General features: G+C 38.5%; 2 protein-coding genes across 2 annotated transcripts in view; one reads left to right on the forward strand and one right to left on the reverse strand.

Annotated features, from left to right (window-relative positions):
* On the forward strand, positions 1-18,828 carry etfdh (electron transfer flavoprotein dehydrogenase). Its single transcript, XM_073854581.1, has 13 exons — positions 1-218; positions 4,141-4,292; positions 5,535-5,764; positions 6,839-6,920; positions 7,099-7,217; positions 9,829-9,906; positions 10,178-10,324; positions 11,768-11,908; positions 13,228-13,371; positions 14,438-14,606; positions 14,738-14,920; positions 17,045-17,266; positions 18,263-18,828. Exons 1-13 carry the CDS (start codon positions 190-192, stop codon positions 18,424-18,426), a joined length of 1,860 nt encoding a protein of 619 aa, XP_073710682.1. The 5' UTR covers positions 1-189; the 3' UTR covers positions 18,427-18,828.
* The window catches only part of ppid (peptidylprolyl isomerase D), a 13,461-nt gene continuing 12,641 nt past the window's right edge, over positions 18,801-19,620 (reverse strand). The window contains exon 10 of the mRNA XM_073854582.1: positions 18,801-19,322. Coding sequence (XP_073710683.1) covers positions 19,234-19,322 — 89 coding nt within the window. The 3' untranslated portion in view covers positions 18,801-19,233. The remainder of the gene's footprint in view (positions 19,323-19,620) is intronic.

Consider the following 19,620-nt stretch of genomic DNA (forward strand, 5'->3'; position numbering starts at 1 on the left):
CTGACGTCATTTTGATTCGCACATCCGCAGACCGTCGCGCCGCCCAACTTTGGTTTGTTTTGACATCTATTTTGTAACAGGGCAAAACCGGGTGATATCAGTTTTTTCCACACTAAGTTACACTGGAGAGTTACGGGCGGCACCTGGTCAGAGTCACAGCTGCAAAAACGAAAATATTCAGCTCCGTCAATGTTTCCAGCCTGTAGATATTCCCTCCAAGGACTGTCACACATTCACTGCACTAACTCTCATGTAGCTCAAACGCTAACATATTTGAATTCATTGTAAATCTGGGTTAATTTTTAAATGAGTTAAGTTGTCCTTGTTAGTAAGGGTCAAGTCAAATTTTTGCATATAACGTGACGAGGATGTTTTTATATCAAATCTGTTGAGCACTCACAGAGAGAAAGTAGGGCAGAGGTCACTTAAATATAGGTCAGAGTAAATGTGTGTGCCCTTATGGCTAAGATGTGCTTTCTGTTTGGAGTTACTGGGATTATTTTAAAAGAAATTGATACTTTTATTCAGTGATACATCAAATCGACCACTAAATACATTTATAATAATATCACCAATTACGTAGTATTGCTATGGAAATTAGATGCTAATGTCTTAAGTTAAACATTTCCCACAAGAGCTCAATACTTTGAATACATATGAATTTAAAGAGCCCCTATTTTCCTTTTCATGATTTACCATCTTTTAGTGTGTGTAGGGTTGGGTTAGTACATGTTAATGATCTGCATAGCTACGAATCCCAAAGTCTACGATGACGTGATTTATTATCACCAATAGGCTTTATGCCCAGCTGCACTACTTCCTGAACTTCAGCCAGCTCCTTGTTTCCAGTCTGCCATTATTGGACAAACTGATTAATCCAGGTGTGCCTGGCCTCAGTAGTCACATTTTCACGGTATGATAATCGTCTCAGAAACTATCATGGTGTTCATAGTTTCACGGTATATGGTATTCAATTATTATTATAATCATCAGCTATAATGACACTTAAATTAATGAAAACAGATATGTTTTTTGGTTCTTTTGGAACATTTGGTTTATTATATCAAACTTTTTTATAGAAAAAAATATGTTTGAAAAAATAAAGACAAAATAAAGCTGCATCACTCATTTGAACAAAATAAGGAATAAGTTATTTCTCTTTAGATATGGCCTACGTATATTCAACTTAAAATTGACTTAAATGTGCTTTGGGGTTTTGAGAGAGAGAGAGAGAGAGAGAGAGAGAGAGAGAGAGAGGTTACCAGCGATCACATGGAAACAAAGCAGACGTGCGCTTATAAACAGCGCTATATCAGGCATTATACTGAGATTAAACAACAAGAAAATGCCATCAAGACTTTTCTCAAGACAGTTCACTTCAGAGGTGCATTTATATAACAGCTTTGTGTCCGAAAACAGATCGGCCGAAAATTAAACACACATCCGATTTATGGCCGATATTCATAACTGGATTTCGGGATTTCCTCTGACTGCATCACAGAAATAATACTGCTTTAAATTATAAACAAAACACCTTTATCTGCACAGAGGGATGTGTTTGCGAATATGGTAGCACAACCCGCTCTCGTTTTTAGGATACCCAAAGTATTCCCATACTGCAGATTTTAACTTTTTTTCCAGAGAGAGATAGAGGTCAGAATTTATGGTCTCTGCTCTAAATTGTCTCTGCTGTACATAAACAAGTGGCGTCTAGCAATCACGTGAAATGAAGTTGCATATGCGCAGTAGCGCAGGTTAGATCTCCTTCATTATAATTTTTTCCAAAACCGGTAATAAGCAAATGTTTACGGTATGATAATCGTACATGTTAATATCATGGTATACCGTCATTCCGTTACAACCCTAAGTGCAGCTGGGCATAAAGCCTATTGAAATCTCTTTTCTTGGACTTTAATGTAGGATTGTAGGCAACATTTAACTTCTGCAGTGAGTTGACGTAAACATGATGCACATTATCATAATTCTGCCCGCTTCTGACTCACAGCCTGTTAGTAGTCGATGTTTTTATATTTAAAGACTTTACTTAAGACTTAACCATGATTCAAACACAAATTTTGTGCAGTGCGGAGTAGCGCTTGTTTTTTTTTTTTTTCGTTTTTACAATCACAAATGCAGACCTGGTTTTAATGTTTTAGTATCTTTACCTTACCAATCTGTTACGTTCTGCTCAAGCCGCGATGGTAAAGTTGACCGATCATTTTCTAAATTTTCTGGTTTACATTTGGGCTCGAATTAATAAGGTAGTAGAGCCGATGATAACTCCAGGGAGCTGATTTTCCAAATATGGTAAGGCGCATCACATTTCCGTCACATGCTTGAGGTATTTGGCCAATCACGACACGGTGCACTGGTTAGCTGAGCAATCGGGGCACACCGCACTTTCTCAGAACAATGATGAGCTTTGTAGACATCAATATGTTTCAAAAAGGAGGGGCATAGAGGAGCAACAATAATGTAAGGTATACTCTTAGAACGAATGGGTTAAAAACAGCACATTAGTGTTTATTCTGGGACAACACAATAAATGCGTTGTCACAGAATCCACCCATCTCTGTTTTATTATTGAAACAACACATTTTGTGTTACTTTTAACACAACTTGTGTTATGTTTTAACACAAAATCAATACAAAATGACACAGCTTACAGTTTTTTCCAATTGCTAACACACTAAAATGACATGAACAGCACAACTATTTAAACTGACACACAGAGAGCAACACCTCTTCTTAAGTCTCCAAAAGTCTAAACACATTTCCTGCTTTACACACATTTTGCAATTCACAATGGCACTTTTTAAATGCACTGAACACGGTTCTCTGCACAAGAAATGACAATCGGACATAAAGTCACATGTTTGCCTTTTCAAAACACTACCATTCAAAATGACACTACACGAGCTAAATGGCCAATATATGTGCCACCTGCCCAAACACCTGAATGGTTAATTGTTAACACTTCAATCAGGATGTAAGCACTAGAAAAGACCACAGGAACGTCATTGGCCACAGAGCCATTATAGATGTTCCTGGCTAACGTGGTGGGAACATCACAATGTGGGCTGCCATTTCCAATATGGATGGTGTCCTCCACTGTCATGCCAACCTTGATACAACACAGCCCATATTCTCACATTTCTAGAAAGACTCCACAACATTCTCATACCATCAGAGTGTATGAATGATGCAGACCAAAGAAACCGGTATGTTGTTGTATGGCACAACGTGAGCTTTCATCGTGTATCTCCAGTCCAAAACTGGTTTGCTGACTACCAAACATTTATCGTGCAATACCTCCCACCATACTTGCCATTTATTAACCCCATAGAAGAGTTATATGGAAGGTATATGACCAGCAGCCCTTTGTGCGCATGCCTCTTTTGCAGGCTGTGGAAGAGACATATGATGAGATTGATGTTGGTGCAATTTAGGGATGGATAAGGCGCTCAAGGCGCTTCTTCCCTCGATGTCTGGCAAGGGAATATATTGCCTGTGAGGTGGACGAGGCGTTTTGACTTGTTTGGTGAAAAATAAAAAAATTCAACAGCATGTGTGTGTATCTGCAAATATTTTTGTGCATGTGAACAATCTAATATATACAGTATTTTAGTATTATGGCAAAGCATACTAAAGAAAAGTGCACTTTTCATTATGCCCAACTGTGTGTAGTTGGTTAGACAAAAATCTGGTAATATGAATGAAGTGTGTTCCAATTTGTGTCAAAGTTTGATTTTGATAATGTTATATGTAGTTTAGGTTGGAGTGCTTCATTTTGCAGGATATATGTGGTATTTTGCTATTTGGGTGTGTGGTTTTGTAAATTGTGTTAAGTTTTTTGATAAAACCAGACTAGTTTGCAAAATTGTGTGTTAGCAATTGGAAAAAACTGTAACGCACAAAGATGTGTAAAAAATGAACACATCCTTTTTAAGAGTGTATGTAGAAAATAATGTGTTTTTGAACCATAAACCCTGCGAACACATTGCATTACACCAAATACAAATAATATTTTTTTAACCTACATAATAGGGGCTCTTTAAGTAACACAGTGATTTCTTGGTAACTTTGAGTAATGGCTTGTAAAAACCCATCTTTATATTTTATAATTATAATTTTTGTTGCAGGACTGAGGTGTATACATGCACTGAAGGCACTTCAAGCTGAGCATGTTGCTCCTCAGGTGTTTTCTACAAGATGCTGCTCCTCTGTCTCTGTGCCACGGATCACCACTCATTACACAGTGTACCCCAGAGATAAGGATCCACGATGGGAAGGTCAGGTCTTTGCCATATTGTATCTTAATCATAATTTGCACAACACAAAGGCATGATGAGGAAACAGAAGAAATTCTAGATATAACATCTTTTTTTTAGACAGTAATTCCACAGTAAGTGAAATTAAAGGGTAAGGTTAAGTTACAGATGGGCATTTTTCAGTAATATAATATTCAAATATAACAAATCTCTTATTGTATGGGGGAGCAGCTCGTCTAAATATAGGGTGGCCATGCGTGCCATTCTTCCCGGACGCGTCCTGGCCGGGATTTCGGTGCGTCTTCCGGAGGTTGTATTTGTTGACCGCATATGCCATTCAGTTAAAAACATAAGACATACAATCGTCGTTTCATTCTTACCTTGAAATGTAACGGTTGCTTTTCTGTAATAATAATAATAATCCTCTATGAGGTATGGGGTCGTCAAATATGACTTCCGGAGGACGAACCCGGGGTCCTGGCCGGGACGCGTCCGGGAGGAGTGGCCCGTATGGTCACCCTACTAAATAACAAGTGGGCCAGTGGACAAAAACAGACAACCTGCCATTAAAAATCTAAATACTTAAAGTGGTGTGTGATCTGAAGTGCCAAAACAATAATAAATACAGGCAAATTAATTGTCATGTAAATTTTACCTTAAAGTTTGTAAAAGACAGAATTTTTTGTAAAATTTCCAATTATTGCAGTTTGAATATTCAACCATTCATGCACATCCCTAGTTTAAGTCGGGAAAAATCATGGATTCTCAAATACTAAAGTTATATTTACATATATAAAATAATGTGTTGCATTAAATCATTTTAATGCATTTAGCTGAATTCAATTGTTTTCTCAGTTGACTGCAGTATTATAGCATTATAGATAATATATTGATAATTCACCACGTCTGTGATGATGATTTCTTGTTTCTTAACACCAAAATTATACAGACTGCTTTTATTATTCTGATCTATCAGTATGTGTGATGGATAAAGTCTGTGGATGAACATGAATGCAGGTGGTTAGATGCACATTATCATTTATATTTAGAAATGCATTAGCTGTTCTGTATCCACCTCCGTAATACCTCTTGTAGATGTCTTATTTAAAATAAAGCAGGCATTTCATAGGATTTTGGCTGCTGACTATAGCTGTTTTAGATGTTTTTAAAATCAAACCACAGGCCATGTTGGACTCTGCTCTCAGCTGTGGTAAGAAGGTCAGATAACGACTCAGATTGACCCGTCCGTATTTATATCTTTAGGTGTTGAAATGGAGCGCTTTGCCGATGAGGCAGATGTCGTTATTGTAGGTGGCGGCCCGGCCGGTTTAGCAGCAGCCATCAGGCTAAAGCAGCTGGCCAATGAGCATGAGAAGGAGCTGCGGGTTTGTGTGGTGGAAAAAGCATCTCAGATTGGAGCTCACACGTTGTCGGGAGCTTGTCTGGAGCCCACAACCCTCAGTGAGCTCATTCCAGACTGGAAGGAGAAAGGGGTATGGATGCACACACAAACAAACAAACAAACAAATAAATAATATATATATATATATATATATATATATATATGAACACACACATATATATGTATTAGGGCCGGGACTCGATTAAAAAAAAATATCTAATTAATTAGAGGCTTTGTAATTAATTAATCAAAATTAATCACATTTTAATCACATATAAATATTTGACCTGAGAACATTGAGAAGTTAGTTTTTCACATGGATTTTTAGTATACCATGAATAATGACTGAATACATAAGCTTAAGCAACAAAATATTGTTTATTTTTGTTCAACCAAGTCGTTGTACTCAGAGTCGGGCTAACGTCCACCCTAGCTGCTATATGTTTTGCATTGAGATGATACTTAAGGCTTGATGTGCTGCGGTGATATGCGAATTCCTTGTTGCATAGCTTACACACAACCATGCTCTTATCGACGCTTCCATCCGTTCGTTTTTAAAAAAAAATCCCATCCACGGGGCCAACCAAAGCGATCTCATCAGCTTCTTTCGTTCATGTTCACTGTGGTTTGTTGTTGTCTGAAGTCATGATGAACGCTAGTTGGTGCTCCAGTATATTCGGCCTGCCGAAACTCATCCAATGAGAAATGTTCCGCGGTGCAAAAATAAGTGTGATTAAAATGCGTTAAAAAATGTTTAAGTCCCGGCCCTAATATGTATATATATGTATATATATGTGTGTGTGTTCCTGTAGCTGAACTAGCAGAGCGCGACGTTAACATCACAATACCGCCCGATTCACAGGAAATACATGGGGACTTTGGAAAATAGCAGATCTACCAGATACATGAATAAAATAGGAACTGTTCCCCACACATTTATCCAAAGCGACCTTACAGTAGATTTCTTTTTATGCTATCTATTTTTTAATCTGTATTTGTGTTCCCTGGGATTGAACCCACGACCCCTTGCGTTGCTAACACAATGTTACACCAGTTGAGCTACATGAACTTCTTTTTTATTAATCTAGACAGAAATGAAAAAACAAATAAAAGGAATTGAAAAATTCAAACAGTCAGTGATTTTGATTGATGTGTACCATTATAGGCACCTCTGAATACTCCGGTTACAGAAGACAGGTTTTCCATTTTGACAGAAAAATACAGAATTCCTGTTCCAATATTACCAGGTAGGTTAATGTTTCTTACACAAGACCCACTTCAGAGAGTTACGCAATATTAGACAATGACACAATGTAAATGCTTTCCAGGGCTGTAAAGTCCTAAATGATTTGGTAGAGCTTTAAATGAATACAGTATTTTGTTAATTTGGGGTGTTTTAAAGCCATTTGCGATTGGTGAATGCAGGTCTCCCGATGAATAACCATGGTAACTACCTTGTGCGTCTGGGTCATTTTGTGCGGTGGCTTGGAGAGCAGGCAGAAGAGCTGGGAGTGGAACTGTATCCTGGTTATGCAGCGGCCGAGGTCAGAATGTAACTGGAAATTTATTTTTATTTTCATGTAGTCCAGCAGTCACTTTGATAGAAAGTAGTTAACGCTTTCTTTCATTTAATTCAATTCAATTCAAATTACATTGCTTTAGAGCAGCTTAACATTGAATACAAAGATAAGAAAACACAGAAAAAGGAACATGATAAAATATATAGAACATGGAATTCAGGGTTTCCCGCAGAAAATTTGTTAGTTAGGTGGTACACATTCTAGATTATTAATGAATTAAATTTTGTATGAACTGTGGCGCATGTGCCCGCTCGCAGTGTGAAGCGCGTCCATGCTATTCTCCGAGATGCACTTGACGGCCTTTTGTGCAGCAAATTTTTTTTGGACAGGTAAGGTGGGCCGCCCGTACTGAAAAGTGCTGCGGGAAACCCTGGAATTATTGCAACTTTTATTGTGCTTAGAAATAGATTGAAATGGTTGAATGCTTCATTATGATTGGTTGACAAACTTTTTAAAGTTATGCAATGCATTGTTTTTTTTTAGTAAACGCAGACCTATAAATTAGTTCCACCACATTACAGTTCCATATTACTACCCAAGTTTAACTGAAAGAATTAATTTATTTAATTTCAACAAATAAAGCATACATATGTGTGGTAATGAAAGAAATGCATTGAAAAGAATTAATAGAAAAACTAAAAAGAGAACAAAAATGAATACAGTTAACATGGGCGTACATTTCATTTAACAGTTGGGGGGGGGGCAATAAACATAACATTTCTCAAGAGCAATTTTTGAATAATAATAATACAGCCAAAATGTATACCTTATAATCGATAAAATGGCTTAAAAAATAAAAGAAGCAATCAGTCAGTTTCTAATGCTAATCAAACAACAAACAAAGACAAATAATAACTTGTCTCCTTGACTGATGTCAACTTTTCTAACCTAAAAAAAGGATACATTTATATTTAATTTATACAGTAAAGTATTATTTTACATTTAATTAAATTTGTGTAAACTACAGACCAACCTGAAACACATGACAAACTATATTCAGCATGAATGTAGGACAGAAGCTCACCAGGAATGGGGTCAAAGACATCTGTGCTGTTTCTCAATATGAGTTCTTATGTGATCTTGCGTTCTCGTGTCCTCGCTCCAGTTGAGTCTGGTTCCAATACTCAAGAACAGAGAACGCGTGGAAGACTTGCATGTTCTTAACCTGCTTAAAGTCCCATAAGACATTGCAGCAAAACGATGAGGAGGAAGGAGTGCTACTCATTACTGCATCTTTAACCTGTTCTTAATGCCTAAATATGCATCTTTAAAGAAATGACAATGAAGCAGAAAACCCCCATAATATTGGAAATATTAGGGTTTATGCATCACAAAATCAAACATAAGTCAAAACATAATGATGTCAAACATAAAATAAAATTAATTTTGAGTATATCTAATGAGCATTCTTTGGTCTTATGAATGTATTATTTATTATCTATTATTCACATCTACCGGTAGTGTTTTATGTGTTATAAGGATTTTAGCTGAGGTAACAGGAGAAGCCTGGACAAAGTAGACATTTGCTGTAAACATTTTAATATGGGAATAAACATGGAGAAATGCGTGTTTTGCTGAAATTTGTTACATAAAATGTATGTTTACCTGGCACTGTACAAATAATCTTAAGGCATTTGCAACATTATGCCTTAAAATTTTCATTTCATTTACGCATTTAAAAATGACACAATGGAGCAATATATGCAGTTTTAGACGACGATGCCTAGCAGGTTGGTCCTATAAAACTCTGGCTATCATTTCTTGCCATATCCAAACATCCTTCTTGGATATGAAATTGTTTAACGCCAAAAGTTGCTCTTTTTTTAAATAAACTTACGTTCAAAACTACTTAGAACACTATCTAAGGCTGCATTGAAAGTAACTGCCGTGTTAGATAAACAAAACTGCTTCGGTGTGTCGCATAGACGTCGTCATCGTCTTGCTGCCCCTTCCCTGTTCTGCGATTGGTTCCCTATTTTAGGGTAAAACTAGGTCCATGGTTTCCATGCTAGACTTTCAGTGTGAATTATTTGCGTGCAAGGCAGCATGGGGAAACCCAGGCTAGGTATGTTCATCATGTTATGAATGTTGCGATGTTGAATTTAGTTAAAATATGGTGAACCTAAAATACGTCAATAATTATATGACCCCTTAAGTCAAAAACGGTTGCCCACTCCTGGCCTTTAATAATAAAATGTCCCCACAGTTATTGAAATCTCAGAAGTAGCACATAAAAAAATTGATCGATTTAAAAATGCATACATTTATTATAATCTTGGACATTTTTGTGTTTAATGCGGTCTAGTTAGGCCCGTCTCTAAAGCAATTTAATCAGAAGAAAAATTGGTCTTTGTAAAATCCTTCAGCAATTCCAAACAACTACCAAAGAGGACCCTTGTGTTTTCTTTAGGTTGTTTTAGATAAACACAGTTAGGTGAGCTGTTTAGGCTAGTCTTACAAGTTAACCATCTAGTTTTATTCTGCAAGAATAAAATGTGTATGCAACCGCGGCCACAGGCAAGTAAATGACGTCGAAGGCTTCCAGTCACTGAAGTGGAGCTGTTTTTTTACACAGGTATTATTTCACGAAGATGGAAGCGTGAAAGGAATTGCGACTAATGACGTCGGCATCGCCAAAGACGGCTCTCCGAAGGTTTGTCAAATACCCATGGTTTCATGGTTTAATGTATGAATCTACCTTTCCAAACGGATTATCTGTTTGATCAACTGCCTCTGTTGCCCTCAGAAATACATGTACAACACAGCGCGCTGGATGTGGGTGGTTTATATTCATGAGAAGTAAATGATTAAAGTGTAAATGTCCATGCAGAGGGTTAGTGTCTAGCTGCGTTTACAGCTCAGACGTAACTGTTCACAGATTCTGCCACTGATCTGTTACTTAGACATTTTTTGATCTCTTGCAGGATGTGTTTGAGAGAGGCATGGAGCTTCACGCTAAGGTCACTCTTTTTGGGGAAGGCTGCCACGGACACCTGGCCAAACAGCTCTACAATCGGTTCAATCTCAGGGAGAACTGTGAGCCGCAGACGTACGCTATTGGACTGAAAGAGGTACTGCTCTGCTTTGATTTTATATACCTGGATACATGCCATGTTTACCTCGATGTAGGGATGGGACGATTACCAGTTTTAGGATTAACCATGGTAAAATGTCCTGACGGTTAGTATTATGGTTTAAAATTGAATTATAATTACAACCGTGTTTGATTAATGTGATTTTGAAAACTCGCAGTAAATTCTGTCCAGCCAGAATCTGTTTGACGCAGGTGCGCACAAAAAGGGATTTAAGGGATAATGTATTGTATTCATTCACAGTAAACTTATTATACACATTTATTTTTTTTAACCACAGAAATCATTTCAGGGACATGAAATATTAAATTGTAATTTTCAAAAATAAAAGTTCTTTTTGAACATTTCCATCTCATTTGAACAAAACCATGATAAAATTGATAACCGTGATAACTTTGGTCATTTTCATGATATGAAATTTTCATACCGTCCCATCCCTACCTCGATGTCATGTTTGCCATTTCATTGACAATAGCTGTGTCCCAATTCGAAGGCTGGATCCTTCAAAGGCGAGGCCTTCGATGTCCAGGCAACAAACTGAAATGATACGGCCTATCCCAGGGGTTTTCAAAGGACTCAATGAGGTTCTAGGGGGGTCCCCAGAGAAAAAAATTAAGAAAAATATATAAATATTGTAAATATTATATAATGTATTTATTAGGTGTTTATCTTTAATTTCTTGCTACATAAACTCCAGAATCATTTGTATTTGCTTTGTATCTTTCTAGTATGTTTTCTTTATTACTGTCCCCTTTATCTCACTCAATGGGGTTTTTATTGAAAATCGTTTCTCTTTACACTCTTAAAGAAATGTTGTGGTGTTAACCCACCCCACCCATATGGACAAGCCCAAATCTATTGATAAACCTTAGGGATGCTCCGATCAGTCGGTCGGTGATGCTTGCTCTTTTTCTCGATGAATTACGGTGAAATGCCGCTACATCCGAAAGCAAGAGAGCGCTCTCGTGCAGAAACTCAATATGCGCTGCAGACGAAGAACCATACATGCAAAGCTCCAGGAAATTACTTAAGGATATATTTATATCGCTGTTCTTTAAACCTTTTCATGATAATAAAGAATATGTATAATGGTGATGTTTAATGAGTGTTGCTTTTTCAAGTGCATGTTATAAACGACTATAACTAACAGTGATTTCAGATCAATAAGGACTTACTAATCAAAAGCCGTAGTATATGAAATAGCTTATATTATTGGCTGTGCGATTCAGAATAGTTATCGGCCATGTATTATTAGTGTATATTATTTCCTGCTATGAAGCAAACGTTGTTGGAATGCAGCCTTGGAACTGTGACACAGCTAATGGTTTGTATCAAAATCAAGTAAACAACTTATAGGTAAGATACAAGTAAGCTACGAATTTGTTAACTTTACGAATACACAACCCATCTGCTTTCTTCCAGCTTTGGATTATCGATGAAAAGAGATGGCGTCCGGGCCGTGCGGAGCACTCGGTTGGCTGGCCTCTCAACCGGCACACTTACGGAGGCTCTTTCCTCTATCACCTCAATGAAGGAGAACCACTGGTGTCCCTGGGCTTTGTTGTGAGTCTGGATGCTGCTGAAATGGTTTAACACTGAACATTTGAGTGGGCTGGTGATCTTAAAATCTTAAAGCTGAATGGGCTGGATTGGTGTCTTGGTCTTAATAACATCACAGTCTCCATGAGATAAAATGATGTGCGTGAAAAGCCTTTTAAATGTACAGAAAGCCCTAGTAACAGGTTGTCACGTGTTGGGTTTAGCATAATTTCTGCTGCTAATTTCTAGTAATGCTGTTGTGGAGGCGTTTCAGGAAATATGTTTAAGAGGCATTTCATGAAACACTTTCTTTGGAAAAATATCCTGAAGAGTTGACCCACAATAGCACTTACTCCGATTGGTTACAGCATATAAATCAGGGTTTGATTGAGTGCGTTTACATGCACAGTCTTACGCTGATTATGCTTAATAAACTGATAACACGGGTCATGTAAAACGGTTTTCTTTTATCGGCGAAAGCCCATAAACGGCGTAAGCAAAAATCAATCGGCACTGGTAGTTTTTGGCTCATTACCCGTATTTCGTGTGGCATGTAAACATCTTTCTCACGGTTTTGTCCATGTGCGCATGTCTCTGCGTGTGAAAGATAAACATCACACGCGGAAGTAAACGCAAAGTAACGCTTAAAAGACACCGATCAACTTGAGCAGTTGGCAGAGAAACTGCGAAAATAGAAGCTCATGTTACATTTACAGGTTCTGAAGACACGAGAGGAGATACAACAGTACAGCTTAAGACAGATGTGCCGTCGGCTTTTTGAACAACTATTAAGTACTATAGGTGGTGACGTCACTACCTGCGAGAGAACTGATAATTCTCCAAGTCCAATGTAAATGCAGTTGTCTGCATAGCCGGCTTATTGATTTGCATGTAAACGCATGAAATCAGTTTTTTACAATAATTAATTGTAATTTTCTTACAATACACTTCACTGCATTTCAAATTTTACAACATTCTTATGATGCATCAGGACTTAAAGAATAGTGCAGCATTATTTGAAAACCCATTTTTCTCAAGCTATGTGTTCTGTTTTTTCCATACTTTGAGATAAATCTGCTCAAGATTAGGTTGGTCACTTTAGTCTCTGATTCTTAGCCAGAATAAGCTGCAATGAGAACCAGAATCTATGACACAGACATACCCAAACTCTGTCCTGGAGAGTTTACCATCCAACTTGCCTCAGCACCCCTGTATGCATAGTAAGACCATGATTAGCTGCTTCTAAGATCGACTTTGGGTATGCCCCTGATCTATGCCCAAAGTCTGCTGACACAAATATCAGGTGAACAGCAAAGACACACGTTTTGCCTTTGTCTCATCAGGTTGGCTTAGACTACACCAATCCCTACCTCAGCCCGTTTAAGGAATTCCAGCGTTGGAAACATCATCCTTCTATCAAATCTACCCTGGAAGGTGGCAGCAGGATAGCATATGGAGCCAGAGCCCTCAATGAAGGAGGTTTTCAGGCATGTGGATTTCTTAATTATCGTTCTCTTTATCCTTCACATTTCCTCTCGTGTAACTTCTCATGTAGGGTTGTGCCGATAGACGATAGTATCGTGTATCGACGATCTTCAGACATATCGCCAATGGCAGGCTTTCATGGCGTTAGTCATGACGATAGTTGGCGAATGGGTATTATTATCATCTTAGTTTTACATTAACATCCACATTGCATGCTTTTCCTCGCATGAGGGTTTGTGGGCTTCACTTTACGCGGAGAGCTTGTAAATAGAGAATTCCTTCTTGCACGTACCTGCACTTGATGCGCACGTCTTGGACTCCTTCTAGAACTAAATCCAGTGTGCATGAGCAGCTGCGCTTCTCTCTGTCTCACGTGCACGCGCTCTGGTGTCTGTCCGAAGTCTAAACATAAACTAAAGTAGTAACCCTTATGTATTTGTTCAGTTTAATGCGTTTCATGCGAGCTGAGGCAAACTTTACTTTTTGTTTAAAATATGACCTGCTGCATATTGGCGCCTCTCTCTCACTCTCGCGGACATGCAGAAAGCTGCGCTTTGTCTGAAGTCAGATCACTAGGTAGTAATCCTGTTTATGATATGCATTTCAAGGAGTTGTAGCAACACGTCCCTTGTGTTCAAAATATAATCGCGTTCCGCTGGACCAATGTGTTTAAAAAGGCACCTCTGAGAGCACCACTGCTTGACACTTGTAGCCTTCTGCAACAGCACTAAACAAATGCATTGAATTGTTTGTGTGTGTGTGTGTGCGCAGATGCATGTTTTTACAGTTATTAAGTAATTATGGTTAGGGTTTTAATGACGCACTTGCATTAATGGCATCAGTTTTAAGAAGGTTGTGGTCTTGACGGTGTTGCTCTTGTTCTTTTTTGTCCACCAATCAAGTGACTTGTTATAATGAGTAAAAAATTAACAAATAAAAATGAGTAAAGTACTGCCCTGCTCCCCGATACTATCGTGTATCGCCAATCTCACAGGCTGACGATAGGACAATCTCAAAATGGGGCATATTGCCCAACACTATTCTTATGTGCACATTCTTCATCTCTAGTCAATTCCCAAGCTGACGTTTCCAGGTGGCATGCTGATAGGGTGCAGTCCAGGCTTCATGAACGTGCCCAAGATCAAAGGCACGCACACGGCCATGAAGAGCGGCATGCTGGCGGCCGAATCTGCGTTCAGAGTGATCACAGATGAGAATCTTCAGTCTGAAACAGCAGGTAGCCAGAGCTGACATCTTCATGATAAAATATTGGAGCTGCAACACGCTTTCATATTAATGCTGTATTAAGACATCGTTATCCTAGATTTGATGTAATTCCCTAATGCTATGCTGGGTTTTCTTGCTCAGGACTTTATATTCCTGACTATGAGGAAAGTGTAAAAAAGTCTTGGATCTGGAAAGAGTTGCATGCTGTGAGGAACATCAGACCATCGTTTCATAACTACTTTGGCCTCTATGGGGGGATGATCTACACTGGGATCTTCTACTGGATTTTTAGAGGAAAGGAACCGTGGACGCTGAAGCATATTGGTATGAACGAATGGTTTGATTTCTTATATCACACATCGAAACAAGAACACTGAACCACAGCTATGATTGCTAGAAGTTGTTTGTGTTAACGCTGCTACCTTGAATAGTGCAGATGTACTGAGAACAAAAATGGGGCTGAAAGGCATGTAACTGTGAGGAAATATAATGGACTTCTTTATGGACCTCTGTACCTTTAAGTTGTATTATATGGGACTGTATTTCTTGGCTAACCGCTACACTAAGGAGAACTCACATTATCCAAACCAAACCGTGTTCTGGGGCGTTTGACCCTCAAAGCCAAGTTTGAATACTGTGATCGCTCTGTACCACATTTGGTTATTCGCTCCCTTGATGGCTTGCAGAGGTTGGCTGGAGCGTGGTTAACTTGGGCTTGATTCAAAAGGAGAGACGTCAATTGCGCGACCACCCACCTTTATCTGCCTCCGTTAAAACCTTCTGATGCGCGCAGCGAGGGTAAGTGAATGTCCGAGCTTCACACGTGACAGATCAACTAAGCAATATAATGGCATGTGAGAGGGCTGTCTAGCCTGGTAATACCATCCTCTGCTAATTCGCTACGCTTCATAGACAGAGTCTTGCTGGGCATAATTGACAATCGTTTTCCTTATTGTGAGAGGGGTTTGTCTGAAGTTTAAAATCATTGGTGTAAACGTAAGCGAATCACATAACGTTTGGTTATGACTTGCGTTATCGAATTTATGCTGTAAAACACACACGTATGATGTGAAAACAAAACCATCGAGCGAAAACCAGAGTGAATATAACTGTGAACAACTTTTGCAGATTATGTGAAGTAAATCGGCCCAGAGCTAGAATAGAACATCCTTACGGTGTCTTTCCACTCACATCTAAGTGGAGGAACGCCCCTCTCTCCTTTAACATTTATTGTTAAATTACTACAGCTCGAAAATGCTCTGAGTCTGAGCGGGAGTCAAGCCGGCAAGCGATCCGCCATGTGAGTCGAAAGCCCGGGCACACTTCACCTTCCGTTTCCATCTCTGTCATGCGGACGCATGTGTGCGGGAGACAGAACCGGGCACGTAGAGTGAAACACCCGCATGATGGACCGATTGGGGGATTAGGGAATGATATTTACTAACTGCTCCGCCTTTATACACTAGCTGGTTTCTGTTGCAACAGCAAATAACTTATTCTATAGCTTCTAACACATCACTCATTTATGTAGTATACATTGCGTTAATGATTACAAGGTGGTTAAAAGATGAATGGACGGATAACCTTATGAGCAGGGTAGAATTATTCAATTCAAAGCTTGTCATTTTATTCTTGGGAAAATCTTTTGAGATGTTCTTAAGTAAATATTTGAGAACTTCTTAAGAAATGTTCGAGAATTGCACTTAGGAACATTCTTATGAACTTCTTATAATTTATTTAAAGAACTTTCTTATTTTTTGTCTTAAGAATGTTTTCGTGAATCCAGCCCCAGATCAAAACAGAAGTGATGTAGATAGTGACGTGTGCAAAACTGTCCCAATTCTGCTCTTCACAGCTTCGGGCCCTTGCACATTTACTCTGCTAAGTGCGCTTTCAACAAGTGTCCACTTCGAGGAAGACCTTAGGGCGTAGTGTGAATATTGAGACAGGGCCTAAGTACAGAAGCGTAATGAAATTTAGCGGAAGTACAAAGTCTGAAGTAGTCAAGCTAAGGGCTGTCTGTCATCCAGGTGGATGCTGCACATTGGTGGTGTTTGAGGAGATTCCCCCGTTCATATGTAAAGCGCTTTGAATACTGAGAAAAGCGCTATATAAATGTAAGGAATTAATTAATTAAATCATCGCACAACAAATGACTCTGAATAAAAAACACAGACTTCACATTCTAATGGGGTCCAATGTTAAGAGAGCGCTTTACTTCCTGCTTTTTTCAGAACAATTGCATCCTAATGACGAAAGCTCGGATCGATAAGAGTACAGTGTGAGTGCGTGCATCTGGGGGAGTAGGGAGGGGGGACAATCACGCTGGGGTTGGGTTTGGATAATATGAGTGCGCACTAAGGCACAAGACAACATGACATCGTCTTATAAGTGTATTTAATAGTTAAAATTGTTAAGAGTTAATAAAAAAATGATCTGTTACTACAGGTATAGACTCTGCTCAGCTAAAGCCAGCTAAGGACTGTACACCCATCGAATATCCAAAGCCCGATGGTAAGATCAGCTTTGATCTCCTGTCATCTGTAGCCTTGAGCGGGACCAATCACGAGCACGACCAGCCGGCTCATTTAACGCTGAAAGACGACAGCGTTCCAGTGGGCCGAAACCTTTCCACTTATGATGGACCTGAACAGAGATTCTGTCCTGCTGGTACACAACTCTTTTTAACAAGACTATGGGCTGGTTTCCCGGACAGGGATTAGACTAGTCCTAGACTTCAATAAATATAGAGCTGTCCAAACTGAAAACAGCTTGCACTGACATATCTTAAAATACATCAGTGTCCTTTGTTTTGCCTTAAAATGGACACAAAGTAATGTTTTTAGTAAGGCATGTTTGTTAAAACTAGTTTTATTTTCTAATTAAACTAAGGCCTAGTCTTGGCTAATCCCTGTCTGGGAAACCACTCAAATGTGCTGTAAAATAAAACTTAAATTAGGTTTTTGGTTGCACACAAAAAGCCTGAGCTCATATTCATGAAAATTTTTAGTGCAAAGAGTTTTTCCCAATGACAAAATTCTAAGAAGTTTTAGAGGTTATTCACAAAGCTTTTAAAACAGCTTTTAAGGTCGAAAGGTGTTAGGAGGACAGGGACGAGGACTTTAAGGAAGCCTAAGAGTTTCTTTAGTAAAAGAGCAAAATGAAGAGCGAGACGAAATGTGTCGCAGACAATGAATGACAGTGAGTTAATGACACGCTCCAACGCGGTGCAGAAATACCATAGATGTCATTCTTATATTCTTAAATATAAATAAATAAATTATAAACAACACACACACATCCATATTTATTCATAATGAAATTGAAAAAATAGACCTATATTTTTGAAGGTCAACACGTAAAATATTAAGTGCTTTTGAAATAATGTTTCACACCTAGCAACAGGGTTAGCAACGCCTCCACCCAGAGGTAAAGAGTTTGTCTTTTCTTTACTCAGATTGCTTTCTGAATCACTCTTAAGCGAAGACTAGTTACTAAAATGTTTTAAGGCAAACTATTAGAGCTCTCTGAGAGGATTCTAGGAAGCTTTAAGAATTCGAGTTAGATTAACTTTAGTCATCTCTGACTTTATAAAAACACTGTGTCATCAATGTTGGTTTTTGCTCTTGTTTGGTTTTACCTGATTTTGTCTCCTTTGTCTTACAGGAGTTTATGAGTTTGTTCCTCTAGAGACAGGCGATGGTATGAGATTACAGATCAACGCACAAAACTGTGTCCACTGCAAAACCTGTGATATCAAAGACCCCAGCCAGAACATCAACTGGGTTGTGCCTGAGGGCGGTGGTGGACCAGCTTACAACGGCATGTGATTTCACTATTCTTTACTCGTTTCATTTATTGGGGCATTTCACAAAGATTACAAAATCACTTTGGACCTTTAGCAAACATTCAGGGTTGAACCGTTACGAAACAGCTTGAGTGCGCTTCCAGTGTGCCTAAACACAACCGAATGTCCTCGTATCTTTATTGATACGAGCATGAGGTGTTATCATATCAAGTCACAGCTTTTAATAGATGAAGTTTGAATCTTGAAAGTGTTTTATATTTACCATGTCTGTATCTAATGAATATGTTGTAATGTTAACATGTTGGATTTAATTCTAGGGAACATGTAGCCCACGTGATATTGTTAATACAGGACCTGTAAACAGCTTTGTATATATTGTCAAAGTTGGTAACTGTAAATGGTAAAAATAAATGAATGGTTTTAATCTGCTGGTTTGCTGTAGTACAAGTTTACACCTTACACTCTACAAAGTGTGAAAAATTAAACAAATTTTGATTAAAGAGTTTCTCTCACATAAACGTACAACAGTTAAGACAAATGCAGGGACCAAAAAATGAAATAAAGCAGATGCAATCTTAAAGGTCACCTCAAAATGTACCAAACCTTTGCACAGCAGTCACGGTAACCCTAACATCAGCTTACTTCAAATACACAGAAAGTTTTGTTTCATCACTCACAGACAAAAACTCATTTGTTACACACAGTACAGATGTTAAATATCTCTTTCCAAACTGCACAGAGAAGAAAGCATAACGGTTTATAAACCAGGTGTAAAGCAAGTAAAGATACGCAGGTAGATCAGTGAGGCTCGAGGTCAAGGCGGTTTCTTTTATGCAAACATTTTGGCGTAAATCTTCTTTTCTTTCTCCTTCTCTTCCTTCACTTGCTGCTTCACTTTCAGCATTTCGTTTCCAATCGCTTGAAGAACACAAGGAAAGAAGTTCAATAAATATAACAAATACATAATGCAATTAATGAGCGATATTCAAAAATATATTTTAAAATAAAAATGTCTAAAGTGGCAAACTTGTTCTCTGATTTATAAAATTTCTGCATAACCAATTGTTGGATATGCTACAGGATGTTCTTCACAGTAATTGTATAAAGTATTTTATTTCCCTAAAGCAAAGAACTTTTGGGTCCAGGGACCCCTTACAGGAGGTGTGGGGTGAGCATTTCCAAGGACCCCCTTATAATTTAACAGTTAAAGGAACAG

This window comes from Misgurnus anguillicaudatus, chromosome 16 (genome assembly GCF_027580225.2).
Source record: "Misgurnus anguillicaudatus chromosome 16, ASM2758022v2, whole genome shotgun sequence".
Taxonomy (NCBI): Eukaryota; Metazoa; Chordata; class Actinopteri; order Cypriniformes; family Cobitidae; genus Misgurnus; species Misgurnus anguillicaudatus.

What these genes read in the sequence shown, in the direction of transcription:
- etfdh (XM_073854581.1), top strand. Translation starts at nt 190, where the DNA reads ATGTTTCCAGCCTGTAGATATTCCCTCCA. An exon ending in GCCTGTAGATATTCCCTCCA is followed by an intron (nt 219 to 4,140) that starts AGGACTGTCACA and finishes AATTTTTGTTGC; the next exon opens with AGGACTGAGGTGTATACATG. An exon ending in ACGCTATTGGACTGAAAGAG is followed by an intron (nt 10,325 to 11,767) that starts GTACTGCTCTGC and finishes GCTTTCTTCCAG; the next exon opens with CTTTGGATTATCGATGAAAA.